This window comes from Aphelocoma coerulescens, chromosome 1 (assembly GCF_041296385.1).
Source record: "Aphelocoma coerulescens isolate FSJ_1873_10779 chromosome 1, UR_Acoe_1.0, whole genome shotgun sequence".
Taxonomy (NCBI): domain Eukaryota; kingdom Metazoa; phylum Chordata; class Aves; order Passeriformes; family Corvidae; genus Aphelocoma; species Aphelocoma coerulescens.
Genome location: NC_091013.1, coordinates 49,044,685 through 49,067,885, shown reverse-complemented (window position 1 = coordinate 49,067,885; position 23,201 = coordinate 49,044,685). Strand labels below are relative to the sequence as shown.

The 23,201-nt window shown below is 35.7% G+C and overlaps 1 protein-coding gene across 2 annotated transcripts in view; it reads left to right on the top strand.

Annotated features, from left to right (window-relative positions):
- NDFIP2 (Nedd4 family interacting protein 2) overlaps nucleotides 1-21,837 on the top strand; it is a 47,154-nt gene extending 25,317 nt beyond the window's left edge. The window contains exons 4-9 of one of the 2 annotated variants that reach the window (XM_069008514.1): nucleotides 476-535; nucleotides 3,579-3,666; nucleotides 12,056-12,180; nucleotides 15,167-15,233; nucleotides 18,423-18,528; nucleotides 20,291-21,837. In XM_069008514.1, the coding sequence (XP_068864615.1) occupies nucleotides 476-535; nucleotides 3,579-3,666; nucleotides 12,056-12,180; nucleotides 15,167-15,233; nucleotides 18,423-18,526 (444 nt within the window). In that variant the 3' untranslated portion in view covers nucleotides 18,527-18,528; nucleotides 20,291-21,837. The remainder of the gene's footprint in view (nucleotides 1-475; nucleotides 536-3,578; nucleotides 3,667-12,055; nucleotides 12,181-15,166; nucleotides 15,234-18,422; nucleotides 18,529-20,290) is intronic. The other variant, XM_069008519.1, reaches the window with a different exon arrangement.
- Nucleotides 21,838-23,201: the final 1,364 nt, after the last annotated feature.

The window sequence follows — 23,201 nt, the reverse complement described above, 5'->3', positions numbered from 1 at the left end:
GACACTTAATAAGCAGCTTTCATATTTTTTTCCCCCCAAATCATGTAGGGCACTTAAAAAAAAAAAAAAAGGATCCTTAATGTGATCATATTAAATACTTCATCATAGGCCCTGTATTAACAGATAAAATGAACAATCTAAACTTAATATTTACTGAAACTTTCAGTAATTTTATAATTCTTTGTGTAGCTTGTCTTATAGGAATAGATGTGTATAAACATGCATGCCTTTCAAATGCTCCCAGATGTCTCATTTCAACGAAGAAATTCTACTAGCCCTGTGTCATCAGTAGTGATAGCATTAGTTATCCTGGCTTTTTCTTTCCAATTCTCAAGGTCAGTTTTGGAAGGTCAATTAAAATGGACAAAAATACTGCTAACAGTTTAATGACTTGTTTGTATGTTGCAATGAATGGCTTTTACTTAATGCTTTTCAGTTGCATTTGTCTTATGTTTTTCTGTTTTTACATGCTTAGCACGCCCAGTTTAGGGAATCTAGGAGTCTGTTTGATGAAATATTCCTCAGTCGTCCAGAGGTATGGTATAGTTCTCTCTAGTTTAGACTTTGCTATGAATTTTCCTGCTGGCAAACAAATGCTTCTGGGGTTAATTGTGCCTTTTCCCCCCCACTATTAATTTCTCCATATTGGTTTGTATACTGAAGGTATAATTTATGGGGTTTATTAAGTAATTTAACCCTTTCCTCTGAAGTTTTTCTCTGTAAACACTGCATTGGGAAGAGTTATATCAGTTTAGTGGTTCTTTACTTGATTAAAGGTGGTTGTATGCCATGCTAGATTTCAGTTTGAAAAAAGCTAAAAAACATTACGGAGAAAAAACAATCCTCCTCTTGCGGAATACTACAGAGAGCACTGTAGTTTACGGGGAGTTAATAGATTCAACTTCAATAGATGCTGTGTACCACTGATCTTCTTTTGCTTAGAGAAATTACTCTGTGACATGCCATTTATGTTGATAATATAATTCGCTGTTTAGATGTTTCTCTGGTCATAGGAGCAATAAATTTTCTGTTCCTACAGATGTCAGCTTATTTAGAAAGCAAGAAATGCTGTCCATCTTCCTTGTCTAAATTGGTCAGAAATCAATGAGATACTGAAACAGTGTTAAATATCTTAACAGATTTGTGTGTGTTGTGTTACATACTTCTCATTAAAAAGAAAAATATAAATAAAATATATATCTCATTCATAAGTGTCACTAACAGAAGTATTTGATGAAAATATGTTTAAGCATCAGCGTAGAGGACAGTTGTTCTTCATTGCCCATTTTCACTCCTCAGTACATAGTGGCAAACAATTTTATTTTGAAGGAAGACTAGGGCAATTGACACCAACCAGATCAAATGAGAGCACTGAAAGACAGCCAGTATTAGTGGGACTTGAGGAGTGGTCAATTAGGGTTTTCTGTCTGCAGGACTGCTCATAAAACCTCATAATCCTAAATGATGTAGATATAGGCTGGTGTAATTTCTTAGTATTCTAAGTATTTAATTTCTTAAACACTCTCATAATTTTTGTATGCCAGTTTTTACAGACAGTAAAGAGAACTCAGTTTCCCCTTCTTTTCTGTGGAGTGTGATAAATTACTACTTGTTCACACTCAATACAACAGTGCTTTTTGCAAACATCTGCTCTCATGTTCCTGAGCTGTACTTACTGACCTGTGCTTCTCACATGTGTAAGCTTCAGAGAAGCCTCTGCTAAACTTGTTACTGTCATTGAGCAAAATTTTCTTTTTTCTGAGGCAACTTTTTCATGGAGCATAATTCACTAATTGTTTAGGAAATACCAGTATTAAGTACAGTAGTTAGCAGACAGTTTAAAAAAAGCCCAAAATTGTTATGTATGGGGTTTTGTAGACCTTGCGAAATTAAAATCGAAAGTACTTTTTTTTTTTGTCCTGACTTGAAAAAGGAACTTTTGTGGCATGCATTTCAGAGATAAATGCATTCAAATGCAGCTCTTTTTTAAATGCCTTTTCAGCCCTTCCTTCCCTCCCATTCCCTTCCTCTCAATCAGTCTTGTAGCTGCAGCAAAGTTGAGCTAAATAAATTAATGCTTTCTTAGTCATTTAAGATAACCATTTAGAGACACATGAAATTATGTGGAGTTGAATTATAGCCCCTTAAGATTGTTGTTCAACTGGCTTTTTGTGCTTTCCTTGGAATTGTCTGTGAATAGCAGTGTTTTTAAAGTAAGTTATCTGATACAGTGTCTTGGTTAATTAATCTGAAATACAGAGCACAGCTGGAATTTCACAGCCATGTTACTCAGGGTGATGCTGTCCGCTCTGAGTTGGTGCAGCAGTCATTCGAGCACATTTTTAACCTAATTGCCATACCTTGGTAAATTATTTTGCTCTGTTGACAAAGGGGAGCATGTGACCGAGCTTTAGACCACTGTGCTTGTTTAATGCCCTTTCAGTCATAAACTTTATTTCTGTAGTAAGTGCTTGTGGGTGAAACAGCCAAGTAAATTTCAATTGAATTGATCTCTCTTGATTTCATTTGTTTTTATAGGTAATTTCTTATATCAGTTCCAATATATTATGTTAATAGGAGCAAAAATTAGGAAAAGAACGTTACATGTGCTTCTGTTTAGACCATATTACTGCTGCTGCTGACAGCATTATTTAACTTGTGTTATCCTGCATTGTTTTGATGTTACTCATTTAAGAATAAAAATGGTGTTTAATTGGTCTTAGTTTTCATTAGGCTCTTTAGGAAGTGCTGTCATTGTGAAAACTTTTGTGTTTGCCAGGCTACAGCTGAAGCAATGTTTCACCTGTGCATAGAACTGCATATATAATATCTGCCAAGTTCTGTTGAAAATCGAGTGCTGAGAAACAAAGCAACTCTCCCTTTCAGTATTTTAAGGTCCAGCATTTTGACACAATGGGAGAAGTCTTTGGATCGTTTTGACTGACATTTGTTTGCTTTGTTTGACTTCAAGTACTGTGCTTTTTGAGTTTAGAAGCCTTTTAGACACTTTTAATGTCCTCGCGCCCTCTAGTGACCCTGGAGGTGTTATTTGCCTTGCTTATGTTTTGCTGTGGGTTATAAAATTTGTTAGTGCAATGCTGTTGCATCAACATTTGATTTTAAGACACTAACCTTATTCTATCACCTATTTTATATTTAGGGAATTATTAGAAGACCTTTCCAGCAGGAAAACTATAGACCATACTGTGTGATGACTTTTCAAAAAAATATATTTAGTAGTTTGGCTACATGTCAAGATAGTTACAGTAAAAAAAAAAAATTATGTTGGTTTTGATTGTTGAAGTACTAATCTGAAATAATTCTAGCTTCATTTAAGATGAATAGACAGTATGTACATATCTTCTACAGAAACTTTTACAGAAAATTTGGGCTCTGTCAATATAAGCAACAAATAAGACTTGTTTTATAGTTATAAATTATTTTTTTAAAACTTCCTTTATGTGGACATGTTACGGAAATGTTAATTTTCTTCTAGCTGTAGAAACATGATTAATACTTTATCCTATAGGTAGTTATTCTAAACTTTTCACTAAATTATCACTAACCTGTAAATCCAGGAAGAAGAGTATCCACCACGGGATGATTTCAGTGATGCAGATCAGCTTAGAGTTGGCAATGATGGCATCTTCATGTTGGCATTTTTCAGTAAGTTATCTTGTATCCCAGACCTACTGAGGTATATATTAATTGTACCTTCTTTCTATGGACTATAAAAGAGAGCTGTGATAAATTGCATTAATGTACTGTAATGAACAGATTTTTCTGACTGTGCACAGATATAAACACTTCCTGTTCCAGATACAGCAAATATCCTGCCTTTTTTTTTTGTGGCATCTGTCACAGATAAGGGGATAAAGCAAAGTCATAGTAAATGCTTGAAGGTCTAGCACTGGAAATTCTATCATCTTCTAGTTGGACCACCAGCTTGAATTAAAGGCCAGGTCACAGTAATCTGGCAATTGATTTTTTACTAGAAAAAAATTGAGAGAGGTGTGCTGTGTAAAAGTTGCTAATGTTAGCATAGTGAATTAAACAGCCATGGATGGATTTTTGGAACAAATCCAACCATACTCATTTTCAGGTTGAACTAACCACTGTCATATAAAAATGTGTTGTCTTCAGGTAACCTCTGATTGCAAGCCCTCCTGTAGCTCTTCATCATGTACCCTGTGTGCACACTGTGCACGTCTTGTAACTTGTGTACTGCATTAAGCAAAGTTAGATTTAGCAACTAGAAGCTGTTTCTACAAGAAAGCTGTGTTAGTTTTACCAATTACTTATTTCTTTCTAATTTTTGAGGATTTTTTCCCTTTCTGAAATAAACGTGTTTGGCACCCTGGATGGAAGCTTGGTATTGGGGATATATACCTGTTCTGCTGAGAATTCATCAGGATTAAAGCTGATTGATTTTCCACTGAAATGTCCATTATGTCTTTCAACCTAGGTTTCATACTAGTTCTTTCTTCTGTAATCTTTTTTGCAATCTCTTTAACTGTTACAGATGCAGATTACCATGCTTTCACAGAAGGTTTTTTTCACGTTGGTGTGTGATGTACTGGGACAATGTGGTGTTTGCATCTTGGGGTAAAAATATGTGTCTGCCTCACATAGCAAATCTATAAAGACACAGGGTAGTGAGTTTTGTAGTGTGACTTCTTTCTGTGTGGGAGCATGGAAAGAGTATATTCTTGGGGGCAAAGGGAAGTGTGATTTCATTTTTCTTTTTCCCTTTTTTTTCCTCTCCCTTTTCTATGTGCTGTAACTTTTTGTGTTTAAGCGATTTAGGTCCTTTATTGTGTGAACTTGTTCTTGCTTTTAAATTCTGATTCAGGCCTTCATTGGCACGGCACCTGGAGGTCAAGGGGATTGTTGGCTTTAATATGTCAGTCCTTTAAGTCACAGTTGTCCAAAATTGTGTTTCCAGAACCTTGTGTCCACCTTCAAGAATGCAAGTGTTTACTTGGATAAACTGGCAACTTTCTCTTCAAATATGTATTTAGTGGAGTCTGACTGCACAGAGCAGTACTCTTCCACATTGGACAAAAATACTCCGTAGATCATAATTTTTCTTGATTGTTCTGAGACTATTTTATTGCAAACTTTGCTTGCCTATGAAGGAAATGCATAAAATGAGTGCTTACACATTGTAAGGTATTTATGCAAGTGTGTGTTTAATTGGGATGTGTTGGTTATTATGGATACTGGTTACATGGGGAAATTGATAAACTTTACTTGCTGTTTGTGCTCAGAGTATGAGGAGTTCACAAAAACAGTCCTAGATAGTAATAGACTTATAATGTTAGTTTTTAGTAGTTTTTCTTAGGAAATTGGATAATTAAATGAAAAAAGAGCTTAACATGATGAGGGTATGTTGTATATAGTGGGTCGTGTATTCATGTTTGTCCAATAAGGAGATTAAAGTCTCCAGAAAGCTAATGTGTGTAGATTTAAGAGAGCTGTAATTAAAATGAAATTTACAGTAAGGTTATCTTTGGGTTTTTTTCCAGGGTGGGATAACTTTAAATGCTACAAGTAGAGGTGGCAGATCACAGAAAGCCTCAAATAAATTCCCTCAAATAGTTAAAATGTAGGAGAACTGTATCAGGAACTGTTCTCTATGAAAGGAGAGGGAACGAAAGGCTTGTTCCAATTGTGCTCTCCCACCTCCTCCCCCTGACTGTCGAGTACAGCGTTGGAAGATCTTGGGGATGGAAGTGGGAACAGATAGCTTTGTTTTAAGAGTAAGTTAGCATTCTTTAATTTCATTTTATTCAAGTGAAGTGTAGTAAAATAAACTTTTTACTGAGCTTACCTGCATATTGTAATCACTTAGTGATATGTAGCCACCATCTAGTGGTAGCTGCCCACGTTGCATAAAATTGCTGTCTCGAGGCCATCTAGTGGCCAGATCTGTTTCTTGTTTGTTGAGGAGTTTTGGTTGTTCTAGGAGTCTGGTGCATGCCAGTTACAGGCCTGTTTCCCATCTAAGCTATGGAGTGTTGTTCTGTTTAGCAGACTTAAAAGAATGAGACAATACACACTAAAGAAGAGAAGTCTTTTGCATGTAGAGGTGGAGTTTTTTTGCTTGGTGCAGAAACTTGGTGAAAAAATTTGGAAAACAGCCTGTTTTATTTCTAATGGGAAAATTGTGTTTCAAGAAATTGGTGTTGCTCTTGAAGTCTGTGATTGTGTTGGTGATCTGTCTAATGATCAGGGCTGATGTCTATCAGCTTCTCATTTTGAGGGAAATGAATATATATGTGTATATATATATGAATATATTAATTTTGCTATGAATGCAAAATGGAAAAAAAATTGCTATCAGACCACTTCATGTGTTTTTTATTATGTATTTTTAAGTCATCTCTGCCTTATGCAGGATAGTAGAAAGTTTTCAGAATGCAAGAGGAAGTTATTAGTAGGTGAGTTTTTCAGTATTTTTTTGTATGCACAAAAAAGGGAGGAATTTCTGAGCTGTTTCTTTCCATTTTGAACACAGCTGTAATTGTGATAGAGCAAGTAACTGCCATGACCAAAGGGTTTGGTTTTCATGCTTAATCTGCCTTTAGTGGAAGTCTTTTGACTTATGATAAACTCATCCTGGTACTTAATCTGAAGAAGGTTCTTTTGGACATTGACAAAAGGTTTATATGGTTTTCCTTTATATTTAAGGAATGCTTTAGACCCAACTTTTTTTCCTGTGGGCCCCAAGAGGAATTGTGGTGCTTGTCTGGATTCTTTGAAACCATGTAGGGGAGTTTTGGATTGTCCTTACAACACAGAAAAATGAATTTGAACTTCAAAGATGGGTTAATAAGGAGGAAAAAATGGAGAAAAGTGTTCAGTAGTACAACTGAATCTTAAATTCTCATACAGTTCTTTTTGAACATCTGGCCTGTTTAAGCACTCTATACAACTCACAGCAATAAAATCTTGTTTTACAGGGAAATGTAAATGTTGTCCTAGACACTATATTTAAACAGAAAATAACCATACCAAAGTTTTGCAAATTAATGTTCATATTGTTTTCAAATTGTTAGGTGCCTCAAACAGTCCATAAACTGCATACAAGCTGGGGGATACGTACTTTGGGGGTTTCAGTTGGGCCCAAGTTGGAAGGCAGAGTTGTAGCACAAGCTCAGGGTGAGCACAGCCTCCTGGTGTATGCTTCCTGAGGAGGGGTAAGCATGGCTGAATTTCCTATGGAGGATTCCTCTGCGTTACTTTTGGAAACCTGACTTCTGTATGCCTACATCAGAAATGTTATGCAGGTTTCCCTTAGTCATGCAAGAGAAGCTGAGGGGAAGTCACTTCATTAAGATTTTAAATGTTGGAGGGAGATAGAGGAACTGTTTTGAGTGCTTATTTCTCTCTGGTTATTAGGGGAGGCAGATCACCTAACTTCTTTCTTACTGTAGAAACAATTTGACTTACATAGTTTTTCCATATGCATTAGATATAATACAAAACAATTGGAATGAGGAAGCTTCTAGTTGGGTAGTAAGACAAACATAGCAACAAGGGTAATGAAGAAGTAGGAATAAATTGCCAAGGAATGTTTCTGAACATTAACCACTGAGAAAAAAATTGCCTGTTTTCTGTGGAAACTGGTAGCCAATGATTTTAGTGATCGTCATCAGTATATAGGTGAATTGTCAGGCTGGAGCAAAGATGTGTCCCAGTTAATGAATGGAACAAATTGTATGCAGGAATGGGAAGAACAGTTCATAGTGGCACATGAAGATCTGGAGAGGATTATTTATTGCAGTATGCTTAGTAAGTCTAGGCCAGGTATAAAGCATTAAGCTCTTTGGTGTTTGCTATATATTAAAATAGTAAATGAACAAATAAATTGTGGAATAAAGACTACAACTGAGCATAGTTGCTTTTTGTATATGTAGTTGCCATTATAATCTTATTACAGGCTTAAGCCATGGCTAAAATTTGGAACATAAGGCTTCAGATCAGTTTTGCTGGCTTCTTTTCATGACACTGAATATAAACTTAAAACAAGTGATTAATGTGTAGCTATGGGAAGCTAAGCAAAAAAGATCAGCAGGTGAAGTGCTAGAGCAACTGGGGAAAAATCACAGTGTAGTGTGCTTGTCATTATCATTTCATGTGATGTATTTCAGTATATACAACTCAAAAGTCTTGTACTTTGTATTTTGGCTGGAATTATCTTACTGAAAACCTTAAGGAGAAATACAGCATAAATGTAGGCACTGCATTGGATCAAGAACACTCTTTATTTAAAAAAACCTTTAGTCCAACCCTCCTCCTCCCAAAAAGCAATTTCTTATGTGTTTCATTATGAGTTTTGTTGTCATGAGGCAGCAATGCTAATGTTTGTGTTTTTAATGTGAATTACATTAATACAGACTTACTCTCTCCTCTTGTAATCACCTTAGGAGTTATAAAATTCAAAAACCAGACTTTTTATCAGTTCCACTTGTCTGAATGGTGCTAGAGTACCAAAAGTAGACTCTAAAATCATTATGCCAGTGCAGTTAGCATGAGTTTCATCTAAATGTCTGGAATTTATTAAAAGAAAGTTGACGATAATTGAAAACTGGGCTCAAGTAGGAATGTAATCACTTTTGGGATAGAAAACAATTCTTGTTGCATTGGTTTGATTTGCAGCGGAGATCTACAGGATGCACACAGAACCTGGCTGCATGAAGAGGATGGGCAAGCAGAAGTTCAGAGTTAGAGGGGAAGTCATTATGTGCTTGTAGCAGCTCATTAGATGCTTTCCTCTCATTTTTAGGAATGGCTTTCCTTATATTAGCATGTATTAGTGTCAAGGCAGGTACACTGTCTGTGTGGGAATGTCATGGAAGCTAATATGGTATGAAGGATGAAGTCATCTCTTGAACAGCTGAGCAGTGTCATTTACATTTCACAAAGTGAGTGGATGCAGAAAAATAGTGGAGGATAGCATTTGTTACAACAAGGAACTTGTACAATGAGTTAGTTGTCTCTAGTAGATAGAGAAGGAAGTTGGTAATTCTAGAGAAATTAGTACATAATTCCTTTTACTGGTCACTCCCCTCACCAATCTATTTTCTCCCTCATTGAGTTTGATGGGGGAACTTGTGCTGTGGCTTCTCTGTGGCCACATAGGGATGAAAATTATGAACAACTTTCATTGCAATAAGAAGTTGAGACAGGAATTAACTGCAGTAACTTCTACCAGATGCAGTGTAAGCTGTAAAGCTCAGAACTTGCATGGCTGACAGAAGATACACATGGGTGCACATGGTAGAAAAAAGATATATACAGATAAACAAATGAGGCTGATCTTGGTGTAGAAAAAAGCAATTGGAAGGAATTGTAGTCTGCTCAGAAGCTGGAGGTGCAATTCTGAAAGCAAATAATGTATTTTGACCAGAATGAGACAAGGAGAATGATTTTCAGAGTAGCAGTAGGACGTGGGCTGTGAGAGAGAAGTAATGGGAAAGATGGAAAACACGAATAGATTATTGTTGCCCATCTTAAGTTTATTAAAATGATGCAACACCAAGGCAGTGTTGGGAAAATCTCCTTAATACATTGCCTGAGTTTTAGAGAGGTGGGAGTAACATGTTCCTTATGCTGCTGAAGACACAAAGTTTTGATTAGGTCCTCACTGTAGAAGTTTTCTAGCAAATGGTTGCAGATAAAAACTTAAATAATAAGATTTTTCTTTTGTATATAACTCAGTTTTATTGGGATGTGTGAACTTGCATAGTTTACAACTTTTATAATGTGTATGTCTTTTCTGCTGGCATTAACTGCTCATGTAACTTGATGGAACAGCAGACTTATTAAAGAGAAAAAAACCCTTACTGTGAACAAGACTGGAACATGTTGATGCCTTTACTTTCAAGAGTTACCTTGATGTTAAATATCCATCAATACCTATGCAGTCACTGTGGATTCTATTTTGAGTGTTCCTTTAGTTCAGATTGAAAGTAGGGTAAAATTGTCAGTGTTCATCTTTAATTATAAAACCCAAATTTTTCCCCTCCTATATTTATGATTGGGAAATCTCTAATTTTTATAATACATGTACAAATGAGTTGAGATAATTTAAAAAAATATATAGCTATTAAAATTGTACATATTCTGAGAATTCCTCTAGTCCTCATAGACCATTAGAAACATGCCAATCCTGTGTCCTTTTTAACATAGGTAACTTGTCTTTGGAACCATAATCAAAGTCACCCTTTGTAGCTTGAGTAGTGGGGAGAAATAACGTTGAGCTCTTATGCTGAGACAGGATCAGAGAATGCATTGAATAAGGAGCATTTGAAATCTGTTACTGTTAAAAGATGGTGGGTTTGGAGAGCTTGCTTAAAACAGGGAAATCAAAACAGTTTATAGAGGCTCCCTTAAATATAAAGGTGTCTTGGAAAGATAGATAAATGTTAGGGTCTCAATGTTGTTCTGCAGGTGTTTTTTTAGGGTTTTTTTTTTAGGGTTTTGGTTTTTTTCCTCTGCATATGCCAATTTGGATCAGCATCTGTTCAAAGTTGTGTGCATTTTTTTTAAATTTTTTTTTAAAAATTTTTTTTCATTTTGTTTTTTTGGGGTCCTTTTAGATTAGTAATTTGTATAAAAGTAAGAATTCTTGTTGCCACTGTCTGTTACCCATGTTTCTGACCGAAGCAAGATGTTTTCTCATTTGTACTAAATGACTATGTTGATGTGAAGCCTTCCAAAACTTCTCTTGGAACTTCAGTTTCTTTACAGTTCATGGAATCCTGCTGCAATTTTAAAGACTAATTTTGCATTTGTGAGCATATCATTGCATCTTCATGTGGATTATTGGAAGAATTGTTAGAATGCTTTAAAGTATAAGAATAGTTGTTTTTTATAGATAATACTTCAAAATGCTCTAATTAAAGAAAACTATTGAGGAATTTTCTGTTCCTAGTTGTTGTTCAAACTTTAAGTGAAGAGACAGACTTATTTTTCCTGTCATGATTTAATGTCTGAATTTTATGTAGCTAAGTTTGGGATTTTAAACATGAAGGATTTGTGGGCAGGGGTTTTGTTCCCCTCTGCCCCATTTCCATTCCTGTTTCCATCCTCTGTGATAGTCTTGTGTTTACTGTGAAGTTCCCTAATGTTTTCAATTTTCCACTGTCATGTCCTCTCCAGAATTCCTGAGTGCCTTCTTCTACCAGCTCCTCCATCTTTTCTGTTTGGTGATTTTCTTTTTATATGCCCTCACTGATTCCCAAGCTGGGACATTCCCCTAATTGTGAATGCTCACACTCTGATGTAATGTATGCAACCTGAAGTCAATACAGATGATGCTGATGCTGATTGCCAAGTACATCTGCAGATATGAAAATTTAAGTTGTTAAACTGGGGGTTGTGTAAAAGTGTTAATTGCAGCAGCAGTGGTAGTTATGCTCAATGTCCTTTTTTTATTCATTGATTTCTTAAACTTCTGTGTAAAACTTCCAAGGCTTCTTATGTCTTGTGAATATAAATCTAAAAGAGAATGAATATAGATCTAAAGGAGACCCATGAAACATCAGCTTCTCAACTTATCTTCCTTCCTACCCTGTGTTTACAGAGCAAGAGTGGATAGTTTTATTCTGTTCGATCCAAACTGGATAAAGTTGATACATGCACATATGTGTGCATATAACTGTATTTTTGGTTATAAAAGTGTAGCCAAGGCTCTTCTTTGTTTTAATCCAAATCTCGTATGTTATAGTCCTTTTTGTGAATTTACCCTTCATGTCCAGTATAATCTGGTTAGGTGTCTATTGCAGTGCAATACTTTCTTTTATGTTGGAATTTTCGCTTGCGTAAAGTAGTAGGTTCCAGCCTGTTTACCATTTGCTTTGTCATTAAGTGACTATACCATGGGGAATGTCTGGGTTCAAAGTCAATTTCTGAAAGGCTGAATTACTGGAAGGGAATTAACTGACTGTGTAAGCATGTCCTCAGTAGTTTAAAAGTGAAATTACTGTTAAGTCTGTTTGCTTAGCTATACAGATTAACAGAAGCTACTGTTTCTTTTATTTTATAGTGGCGTTTATTTTCAACTGGATTGGCTTTTGTTTATCCTTCTGTATAACAAATACCATAGCTGGAAGGTATGGTGCAATCTGTGGATTTGGTCTCTCCCTGATCAAATGGATTCTCATTGTACGGGTATGTTTCTTGATTCACACTGTACAGACTCTGTAGAACAAACCCATAACAATTTATTCAAGGATATAATAAGGGAATTAAAAATAAGTATTTTTTTCTTTTTTTTACCTGACATAGCATTTGATGGTCACATTTCCACTAAAATAAATGCAGAATGACTCATTCCTTGAACAGGTATTTAAAAGTCTACAGAAAAAGTGGAGCAAGTACCTAAAATATCACTGGTATTATAGTGTCCTGTATAATAGATTTATAAATGTCTTGGTCTGTTGGGAAGGAAATATAAGAGAAAGCATTACTTCCTTGTATTTGATTCTTTTATTCCTTGTAAGATACATATGGGATCAAATCCAACTTGAATATTAAGTTAGTCACATTTTTACCATCTTAAAAGCTTGATTCTTGATGTTTTCATTGCAAAACTAGATACTTTTCCAAAAGCTATATTAGCCCAATGCAAGTTGCTTAGCTAAGTGGATGCTAGATGAAATGTAACGCTGCTTTCTGAACTTGAATTCTATATATCTGTGAGACACAACATTTAAAACCTCATCCCTTTTGATGAAGAAAAAGATCTTGGCTAACTTAGATAACTTCTATGTTCTGCCATCAATGACCTTTTTTTAATTTTTTTTTTCCTGTTTGTGTGTGTGTTAGTGACTTGATTTGATTTTAGCACAATTGTAAAAAAGTTGCAGAAAGGTTGCATGGTCCTTCCTGGACATGTACTGCATCCTTCTTAGAGCTTTTTTTAATTTGCTTTTTGCTCATTCAGAGCAGGGAATGCTGCTGGACCAGATGTGATTCTGGTGTATTTGTTGGAATTCAGGGGCTAAGATGGAATTTATCTTAATGGAGAGAAAAGACATAAATTTTTCAACTATGCATTCATTGGGGATATTTTCAGCTTCCCTTAAGGCATGCTAAACAGAGTGCAGAACTTGCTCATTATGTCAGCTTTATTATTCCTCTCTGCTGGAAAATGTGCTCAAAACAAACATAAAAATTAATATGTAATAAACTTCCTTGTAGAATTACTGTGTTCTAGACTATAATGAAATTATTGTATGTAATCTGCTACTAATTCAAAAATATTAGAGCTGACCAATTCCAGGACCTCAGGGGTGGGTTTTTTTCATAGTGAGGATCATCTTGTTGCTCTGTTGTCTCCCTTCCAAGAGACAAGAGCAGAAAGCTCGTGAGGTGTGTGTTGAAAGCCATTTTAATGGTGGCACACAAGCAGGCCTACGTGCACCAAATTGTTCTGTTCCTTTCTTTCAAGCTCTTCCGAAGGTCTGTGTCACCCTTTTTCACTCAGGTTCAGTAGTACAAAGCTTTTTAGTGTCTAAACAGCCTGAATTCACATATGGTTGATCTGTATCAGTTTTTACTGGGGAAAAGGAAGAGCAGGGGGAGCAAAAGCACAGTTTTACTATTGGGGAAATTCTGCACCCATGGCTGTTTCTGCCCAAGGAGAGTAAGGCACATGGGGAAGTATTTGATTACTGGCTTTCATAAATCTTCTTTCCAGTTAAATGAAATTGTAACTTTTCAAAAAGTGTATTGATGTGTGTGTGTATATATATACACACACATATATGATGTTGAGTTGAAAATACTGACTAACAAGTGAGATGGGATCATTGTCAATGTGTTGTCAATATCCTATGAATAGAGTATTAATATAGGGATAATGTAAATAGCAATTCTTTAGTTCAACTTAGCAATTCTGTTTTATTTTTTCCTTTGATGATAGAAATGAATAGAGTATATAAGATTAAACCCTCCAAGAATTCACATGATCTGGCTTTATTCTGGAAAAAACATGTGGATTAATTGAAGAAAAAAAGCCAGCTATGCCTAGAGTTCTTTAAATGTATTGGATTTTTATCTCGTTGCATATGTGACCCAGTATCTTTTGTTTGGTTGATTTTGGTGGTTTTTTTGGTTGTTATTTTTTTTTGGTTGTTGCTGTTGTTTTTGTTGGTTTTGTGGGCATTCTTTTGTTCATGCAGGGTTTTTTATTTCTCCCCCACTACTTCTTGGTTGATATACTGAAATATCCTAGAAAGGGCAAACGGGAAGTACTGTCAGGATGCAGTAAACATAATGAATGATAGCAGGGTGGAAGTGTATGGAAAGTGTGCAGAGCTGCTAAGTAGGTTATTTTATTCCTTCTGGCAACTCTTCACACATGTCCCCATTTCTACTTTTTGTGTGGGTTTTAGAGACATTTTATTAGCCTTTTTATCAGTGAAGCATGAAGTCTGGAGTCTGGTAAAGGCACAGATACCTGTCTCCAGTACAATCACACCCTGCCCTCCAGCTGCCTCCCACATCACAGGGAGGACAAAACTGCCTGCCATGGTCACTCGCAGGAACAGTTGAAATGGCACTTCAAGGTTCATTTGGTTGCGTTCAGCTCGCTGCTGGGAACTGAATGCTGGTTTGAAAATGAAAAGACTTTAATGAGTTGGGGGTCTTTATGGGGCTGGTATTCGTGGCAGCGATTAACAGTAGGGGGTATACAGAGGGTCAAAAGCTCTTCTTTTGTGGGGTCAGCAGAACATCCCTGTCTGATAAGATTAAACTAATGTGGCTTTTCGTGTTAATATCTAAAGCAGCAGGCTGCTGTAATGTGTTTGGGATGGCAGGCATGGGGGGGAAAAAAGGAAAATCGACAAGTGGTGATTCATTGTAATAAAAAACATTGGATTACTGGCAATAATACAAGTGCCTTTTTAATATATGTATTTTTATGTAGGTACACACATTTTTTAGATATTTTGAATGACTTTGCCACAAACCAACTGATAATAGAAGTGTTTTGTGTATTAAACTGCTGCACAAATACTAGGTTTGCATTTTAGTAGGATACATTACTTTTATTTAAATTTGCGTTTTTCCTCTGTGCTTTCTCTATTTGCATTAAATATGTCTTAGTCATCTATCTTTACTGCAGCTAAGCCTCATGTATGAATTTCAGTTTTCAGATTATTTTACTGGATATTTCAATGGGCAGTACTGGCTTTGGTGGATATTTCTCGTACTTGGTAAGTGGCAGTTGAATTAATTTCTGTTTTGATGTGGAAGTACTCAAAGATGAATCATGTTATTGTAAGTAAGTTTTGTCACATGTTTAGCTGCTGATAGTTTTGTGCGCTGTTTTGATTTCCACAGTATTCATGAGGTTATTGGTTACCATAGTAGTGTTATTGTGTGAACTATGGACTATTCAAATACACTTCAGCTCAAAAAATTTTCTTCTGCATAAGTGATTATGTGTAAAACCGAGACTTGTAATTTTAAGAAATAGGACTGAACCCAGGAAGGTGGAGTCCGCTGTCTTGTGCACAGGTCACAAAACGTCCTTTTTGAGTCCTTTGAAATGCAAACTGCATGAGCAGTTGCTCAGTAGGATGAGAGAATGGCTTCATGCTTGCTGATCACAGTGGTCCCATGATGTCAGCTTTCTCTTAAGAGCTCTGCGTGCCCATGTTCAAAGTCTTATGCACATCAAATTCTGCTCTTCTGTTTGTTTGTAATGAAGGCATACCAAACCCCAACCACTATACCTTTTTTCCAACTGTGGATTTTGTAATTTGAATATGGAATCTGGAATGATTTTTCTTTTACAGAAGTGAATGCTGCTATGCATTTTAATTTCTGTTTCCAGCTCTGGAAGCATGCTAAACTGTTGCTGGTTCAGTAGGTGGCACTCTTCCCTTTGAGTCAATTGATGCAAGTGGCTGACAGCAAATGATAGAATGAAGTGTTGAGTAAATTAAGAAAAAACACCAATTCTGAGATCTTGACTGTTTGTGACTTGCTAATTATCTTGCAAGAAATGCCAAAAGTCTTAAATAACATTACCTAAAACTTTATCTGTGTTTTAGTGTTCAAGGACATTCATCAGACTTTCTAATGCTCACCTTGCTCTACTGTGGTGCACTTGGTTGCTTGAAATATGTAGAAACTGCAAATGTTTAACGCATCACAGCATTGGTCCCTTGAATGTTTTTGTATTGTTTGAGGTTACTGTATTGAAGTAGGTGAAATGACTCTCTGCAGGCACAAACAGACATTGAAGTGAAATGACTTTGCAGGCACAAACATCTCCAGATAAGTCTTTAATTAAAACCAAGCCCTGTGGTGCCTCGACACTGAGGTTTTACACCTTTTTTCACTAGGATGAAATTAGTGTTCTTCCCCTAGCACTCCCCCCACCCCCACATGTCTATGGAAAAAGCTGTAGTTTTTCTTTTTACTAGTCTTTTGCACATGTTCAGGAAGTAGCTCACTTTAATTTGGGATAACCTTATTTTTGCTCTGATGTGTCTGAGGATTTTTTGCTTTTACTTTAAATTACAAAGTTTATAATATGCCTTGGAATAAAAGTCACTCTGAGGCATACAGTATGCATCTGACACTCAGCATTCCCTTATGTATGTTTTGCATGAAATATGCCAACAATGTTTCTAAACTGATGAAGTGGCTATATGGGATTGCTAGGACACCACAGAAGGATTCAACCCAAAAAAGCTACTATCAGGACATGGAGGAGTATTATCATGTCATAGGAACACTGCCAACCAGATCTGTATTTTGTTGTTTTCGATAACCTTCCCTTAGAGCATACAAAGTAGGATGTCCAGCATCTCTCCAGAAATGAATGAGTTGGAGCCTTTCTTTTGCATAGTGCTTTGACATCCTTGAGCCCACTTACTGCTATCTTCTCTCTTCTGGTGTTCACTGATCTGTTTTTGCTCACTGTCCTTCTTTCAGCATCTGCAAAGATCTGCTTCTGCGTCACGGAAAAGCAAAGTGGTCTAATTCCAAAGAGCTGCCATGGACAGTGAAAAAATTGGAGAGAGACAATTCTAAATTTTAAATTTAAATGCTAGCCAATTTTTCTTATTGAGGAACACAATGGAAAGTGGGGTGGGTTTTTTTTCTTCCCTTAACAGAGAAATTTAAAATATGGGTTGAGCTTGGACTTTTTTTCCAACATGTATAATGCAGAAGGTATACTATCAAGCACCTAAAGAGCTGCCTACCCTAATTTGCTGTTTCAGCTGCTTTTCAGTTGAAAGGGGGACTACCTCTCGTAGCCTCTTGGTAGCTCAGGTTTTGTAGTAGACTTGTGGTCAAGAACTTACTGCTTTCTTCTCTGTGCAGAATTCACCTTAATCACAGAAGTGTGTCCGGCTTAGTTGAAGTTCCACTGGTTAGCAGAGCATTCTCTGTTGTCTTCTCTTTTTTTTTTTTTTTGCTTGCATGCATATCCTGATGAAGCTTTGGTTTAAAAAAGCAAAAGGAAAGTTAAAAAAACCACAAACAAAAATCATTTAGAGAAGAAATGATCACTGGAAAAAATCAGGGGCTCATCCAGGACAGCAGGAAGAAAAAATGCATAATGCAGGAAAGAAAGGAATTAAATCCTTTGCTGAACTTGTAAAATCTCGGTGTAGATTTTCATTTGAACCTTTGGAGTTTTAATGCACATGTGTATATGCACGTAAGCATATATCTTCAAGCTACCATTATTGCTAATGTAACTTCTCTGTGACTATTGTGTACATCTTTTTTCCTCTTAGCTGAAATATTCTTTCAAATGGAGTAAAATGTAAATATTTTAAAAGATTTTGAAATGTGGAGTTGACAAAAACTGTAATATTGACATATGTTGAGTAATTTTCTTTGGCAGTTTTTCTTCCTCCTCTTGGACAGGTGATTTTTCATAGATAGTTAAATCCCAAGTCATAATCTACTACAATTCATTATTGGCTTCTTGCTACAGCAATCCTTACTATGTCTTTTTTTTTTTCCTCTTTTGACTTGCAGTACATTTACTGTAAACATTGCTAAATGTACATTTTGTGAACCAGGTAGTCTTCTAACACATTAGTAATTTATTTTGAGAATTCTGCTTGAAAAGAATTTGCAAATCAGACTATTTTCAGGACTTTTTTTCTTCTTTATAAGTATTTTCATGCAGTCTTTTTAGCAGATGATACTTGAACTGAAAATTCTGAAAACTAAACATTTCTGAAAAGGCTTCCATAAAATTGAATCTTTGTATCACAAGATAAAAGTTGACTTGCTTGGTGAATTTGTGAATGATAAATAAAGTCTTCAATTTACTTTTTAGGCTAATTTAAAAATTATGCTAGTAAGAATAATGTGGGATAGTATGTATATATGTTAATATACTGAATTTTGTGCATTTTCTACACTTTCAGGACTCCTTCTGTTCTTCCGAGGCTTTGTTAATTATCTTAAAGTCAGAAATATGTCTGAAAGCATGGCAGCTGCTCACAGAACAAGATTTTTTTTCTTGTACTGAAGGTAAGCAATTTTCAGTGATGAGGTTATCTTTCCCAGGAAAATGGAGAAGAATGAAATATTAAAAATAAATAACCAAACTTTGTCACAAAGTAGAAGTTGCATGGTTTTTGAACATCTGTCATGAATATTGTATATATATTCTTCATGGGCTTGGAGATGTGTGAAGTCTCTTATTTGAAAGTAAATAATGCATCCTCATTGCCTCCAGTCTTCCCTGGAACTCATTTTCAGTAACAAAAATTAAGAGGAACATGTTGTTTTTCCCCAAGAAACAGTATCTGCTGCTGTCAGGATACTGTCCTTTGTGTTGGAAAACTGGCTTTAGTAGTCAACCTGTTGTCAGCAAGTTAGGAAGCACTAATCTGCCTGCATATTAAATCTGATTGACATGGATCTGAACATGCAAACAATAGTTGAGTATTGTCTCTCTTTACATGACTGGATTAAGACAGTCATGTACAAGTATGATTATTGTGTATGCAACAATGTGCTTTATGTATCCTTCAGGTAGCTGACTAATCAATCTGGCACATATCCACTCGGGTTTTTTTAATGCTATTTATCCGTTAAGTGGATTTATTGGACTTCACTATGTAACTTAAACCAGGGGTCTTTATTTGCATTCAACTTCTTTTATTTAAATTGCATGACAAGATAAATTTAAGCCTAGAAACAAATATTGCAGCATTTTCATTTCTCTGCACTTGACTAAAAATGCTTAAAGACTGCATTTTGACATTTTCACATACCTGAGAAGCTATGTTTGCCGCAAAAAAATGAAAAGTTTTTTATAAATTTCCTCCAGGATCGGTCACAGGATTAATAAAACAATGATAAACATGTAAAAACAGCTAATGATGAATGTGTGGTATACAATATACACTTGATCATGAAAAAAATCTGTTAGCTGTGACATAGTATTTCTTTTAAATGTGCCATTTTTTCCAAATTATGCAGTGAGTTAATTAACTGAGGCCTATACTGCCTTTTAGTAACCAATCTAAATTGGCAGCTACATGGCAGCATTGCCTTTTTGCCTTTATGGCTTCTTTTCTTAGTGTTGTGGTAATCTCTTCAGAATACTGAAATTTGTTGAGGTGAGACTGAAAATATCTGTTAGCTTTCAGTACAATTCTGTTTAAAAATACTATTTTAAAAACAGTTGTTAGGACTAAATGGTATTTGAGAACTGTAGTTTGAAGAGAACAGTGGGAGTGTAAGATAATGCACTCTGGGATTCCTTGCTCTTCTTTAGTTCTGATTCTGCATTGGGACAAAACACTGTTTAACCCAGCATTTACTGAAATTAATGAGTTGTCCTGTTTAAGTTCAGTGGCTTTGAATTTTTTCTTTACCTGTAAGCACCAATGAGATGTATGGGTTGTGGGCTCATAAGGTCTGTGTAGTGTTTAGAGAGATGAACACATAAATATTATGTTTTTGAAGCATCTTAAGTACTGAAACAAGAAGTTCAAATTAATTGCTATCACGTTAAAATGTCCTTGTTACAGTGACTCCTGTACACTGATTATTAGTTTTAATAAATAACAAATAACACCCCTACAGTTAAAAAATATTCTCAGGTGTTCTTTTGAAATCATAACAAAATAACAGTAAATTTTTGGGGTTTTTCTCCCATCCTGACATAGGGGGTGGGGAGGCTGCTGTTCTGCTTGCAGTTCAGGTTTGCTGGTCACTTGGCAACGCTGCTTCTGGTGAGTCACGGTGATGAACTGAAGTACAACTTTTTCTTTATCTCCAGACTGCATCGAACAGACATTCCTTTCCTATGCTGGTGTGAAACTTCCAGATGATCTGTAACCCTCCAAGTTAATAAAATAGAAGACTACTAAAACCAGAAGACAAATTAGTGAAAATATGGCTCCAAAAATGAATGACAGGATGGTTATGCTCAAGTACCAGTTCTGGTCATTCCAGTAAATATTTATAATTGCTGCCTTTTGTTTTAGCACATTTGTATATGTGCTTGTTAAAAAGATAGTACTGAAATAAGAACAAACTCTGTAAGTATAGATTAGGTACAGTCAGACTCAGTTAATCTGTGCTTGTTGTATCTGAAAGATTTGAGTGGTAACTTGTTTCACAGCTTGTATGTACCACTGACTTGGTGATCTGAACTTATGAGTACAATGAAATGCATTAAATGATTCAGATTAACCGGTTCAGGCAGGTTTCTTTTTTATATAATTTAGATTCATCTAATAATTGTATAGAACATTTTTAAGTTTACTAAACCCCAAAGTTCCTTGTCACAAACATATATTCACCAATATTTTATTAAATTCAAACCAATATACTGGTTTGTGCTAAAACTGATACACTTTGAGTCCCCTGTAAATAACTCTGCATAAATGACTGTTTTAATTGCTTCCTAGGAAATATGTCAAAATATATTTTGTAACAGCATATTCTCTAAATTTTGTTTCATCTTAGAGCTATATACATATTTTTTGTTAATTGGCTATTAAAGGTTGAGTTAGTAGTAGATGTAATTTTGGAGGTTTGCATTCTTGAGGTCACTATAAATACAACATCCACATGGAAGGCTTCTCAATAAAAATCATTCAACTACTTTATAATGCTTGTATAGAATAAATACTTTGCCATTTCATAAGAACAAACTAGTTTAAATGCAAGGTAATTTTGGAAGTAATCTGTGAAGGAAAAAAATCTTAAAGCTCTGAAAGTAGAAAATGTATATTTTACCTCTCCCTTTATTCATTTAAGGTATACAATTATGTTCTTATAAATATCATCTCTTTAAGGGGTACTGTCTACTGTTCATGCATGTGTGTTTCTTTTAAAGTTTGTGAAATTTATCCTTCTTCTTTAAATAGAAGAAGACATCTCTCAGTTCTTTGTACAACTGGAATCTCAGTTGCAAAATTACATTGGCTGTTGGTTGCACCTTTGAGGAAAAAAGTACAAATAGTTTCCTCCATTTTTCTTTTTAATTAGAATTCTGCTTTTTTATTACTAACATTAAAAACAGTGAGGTTAATGTTGTGTTAAGCTAGTGCTGAATTGAGTTTTGTATCTATAATGAATGTTTAAAATATACATATGTAAACATTTTCATTTTCCTAATCTTTCAGAGATAACTGATAGTGACTAAAATTTTAGGGGCACCTCTACTTCTCAGCATTTTAAGGAAAAAAGAAAGTTAAGTATTATGTTCAATATCTTACTGAGATTTCCTTCTAAACTTCTGTTTGTTTCTGTGTTCTTTTGCATTCATTGTCCAGATGAAAAAGAAGCGAATAATAAAGCATTGCTTTGTTTTGCTAATTAAGACTTAATGCTTTTGGGGTTTTTTTGTACTTCGTGTCGAAAAATGCACACTGCAGTATTTTTGTCAACATCGAATTACAGACAAATTACTTGGCAAAATAGGTACTAACTAATCATCCTTGCTCTTTTTCATCTCATGTTTTATGGCAACAAACTGTGAGGACATTTATTTTAAGGAGTTAATGCAACCATGCAAAGCAGGCGATACTGCTTTTTCTATGCTTACCACAACCAACTAGTACTATTTTTGAACTATATCAATTTTCCCATATTAAGTAGCAACTTCTGGTAGAATTACTTCTGTTTGATCCATGCATTTTATAGAAAGCTTCATGCAGATACTTTGTGTACTACCTTGGAAAAATTCTTATTTGGTCAGAAAGAATATGTAGGGTTAAAAATGTACACGTTATCTAATCCTCTATAGTTGATGCATCACTTTGGAAGCCTGAAATCTCATCAGCAGGAGGAAGGGAACTGGGACACTATTTTCAAAGACTCTGCAATCTATTCCAGATGTGTCAAATGCCGCATATTTTCCTTGCTATTTCCTGTGAGCTTGGTTTGGAGCAGCTGGCTCTGTGGTTTAGAGACACCTGGCCAGCTTTGCTTTGTGTCTTGGGGGTGCAGGGGGAGAAGCTCCAGTATCACAGTGAAGTTGACTGTAAACAGATTTTGTATGAATGCAAATAAGGCTTTGAAGCTTGGGGCAAAAACAGCCGAAGAGGGGAGGTGGGGAGAGAAAATTTTGGTTTATTTGAGCAGATGGCATTATCATAATTTTTCCAGTTTTGTCATCTACTTCTATTGATGTAGACACCACAAGAAGATTGACATCTTGAATGTGATTCAGGTAGCCTGTGGGACTTATTAACACATTTCAGAAATGATCTGTCACTCACACTTTCAGTCCTCTTTCAGAGCAGAGGTTGTCTCCAAGCTTCTGCTTTGCTGTCTCACCTGAAGTATGGATGCAGTCCTCGTCCTGCAACACCTTTTCAACACCCTACTCTTTCTGTGTCCGCTTCCCTCCCTTTGAATGATGACAGCAGGTGAGGAAAAGTGGCTTTGTTCATGTGTTATCATAACATCAGAAACCTTTTAATCTCTCTTCCACTTTTTGAGAATGTTTTCCTGTAATACTCTGCATTAGTCCCTCCTGTGTGGTTGCTTGCATTGTTCACTTGAGCAAAATGCATTCATTTCATGAAATGATTATAGATAGCTTCCTGGACTTTTGGAGAGAAGATGAATAACCTCTGGTATGGAAATAACTATCTCAGTAAGGCAAAAAAAAAAAATTCTAATCATGCTGTAGCATGATCAACATGTGCACAACTACCCAGAAACAGCAGAGTCCA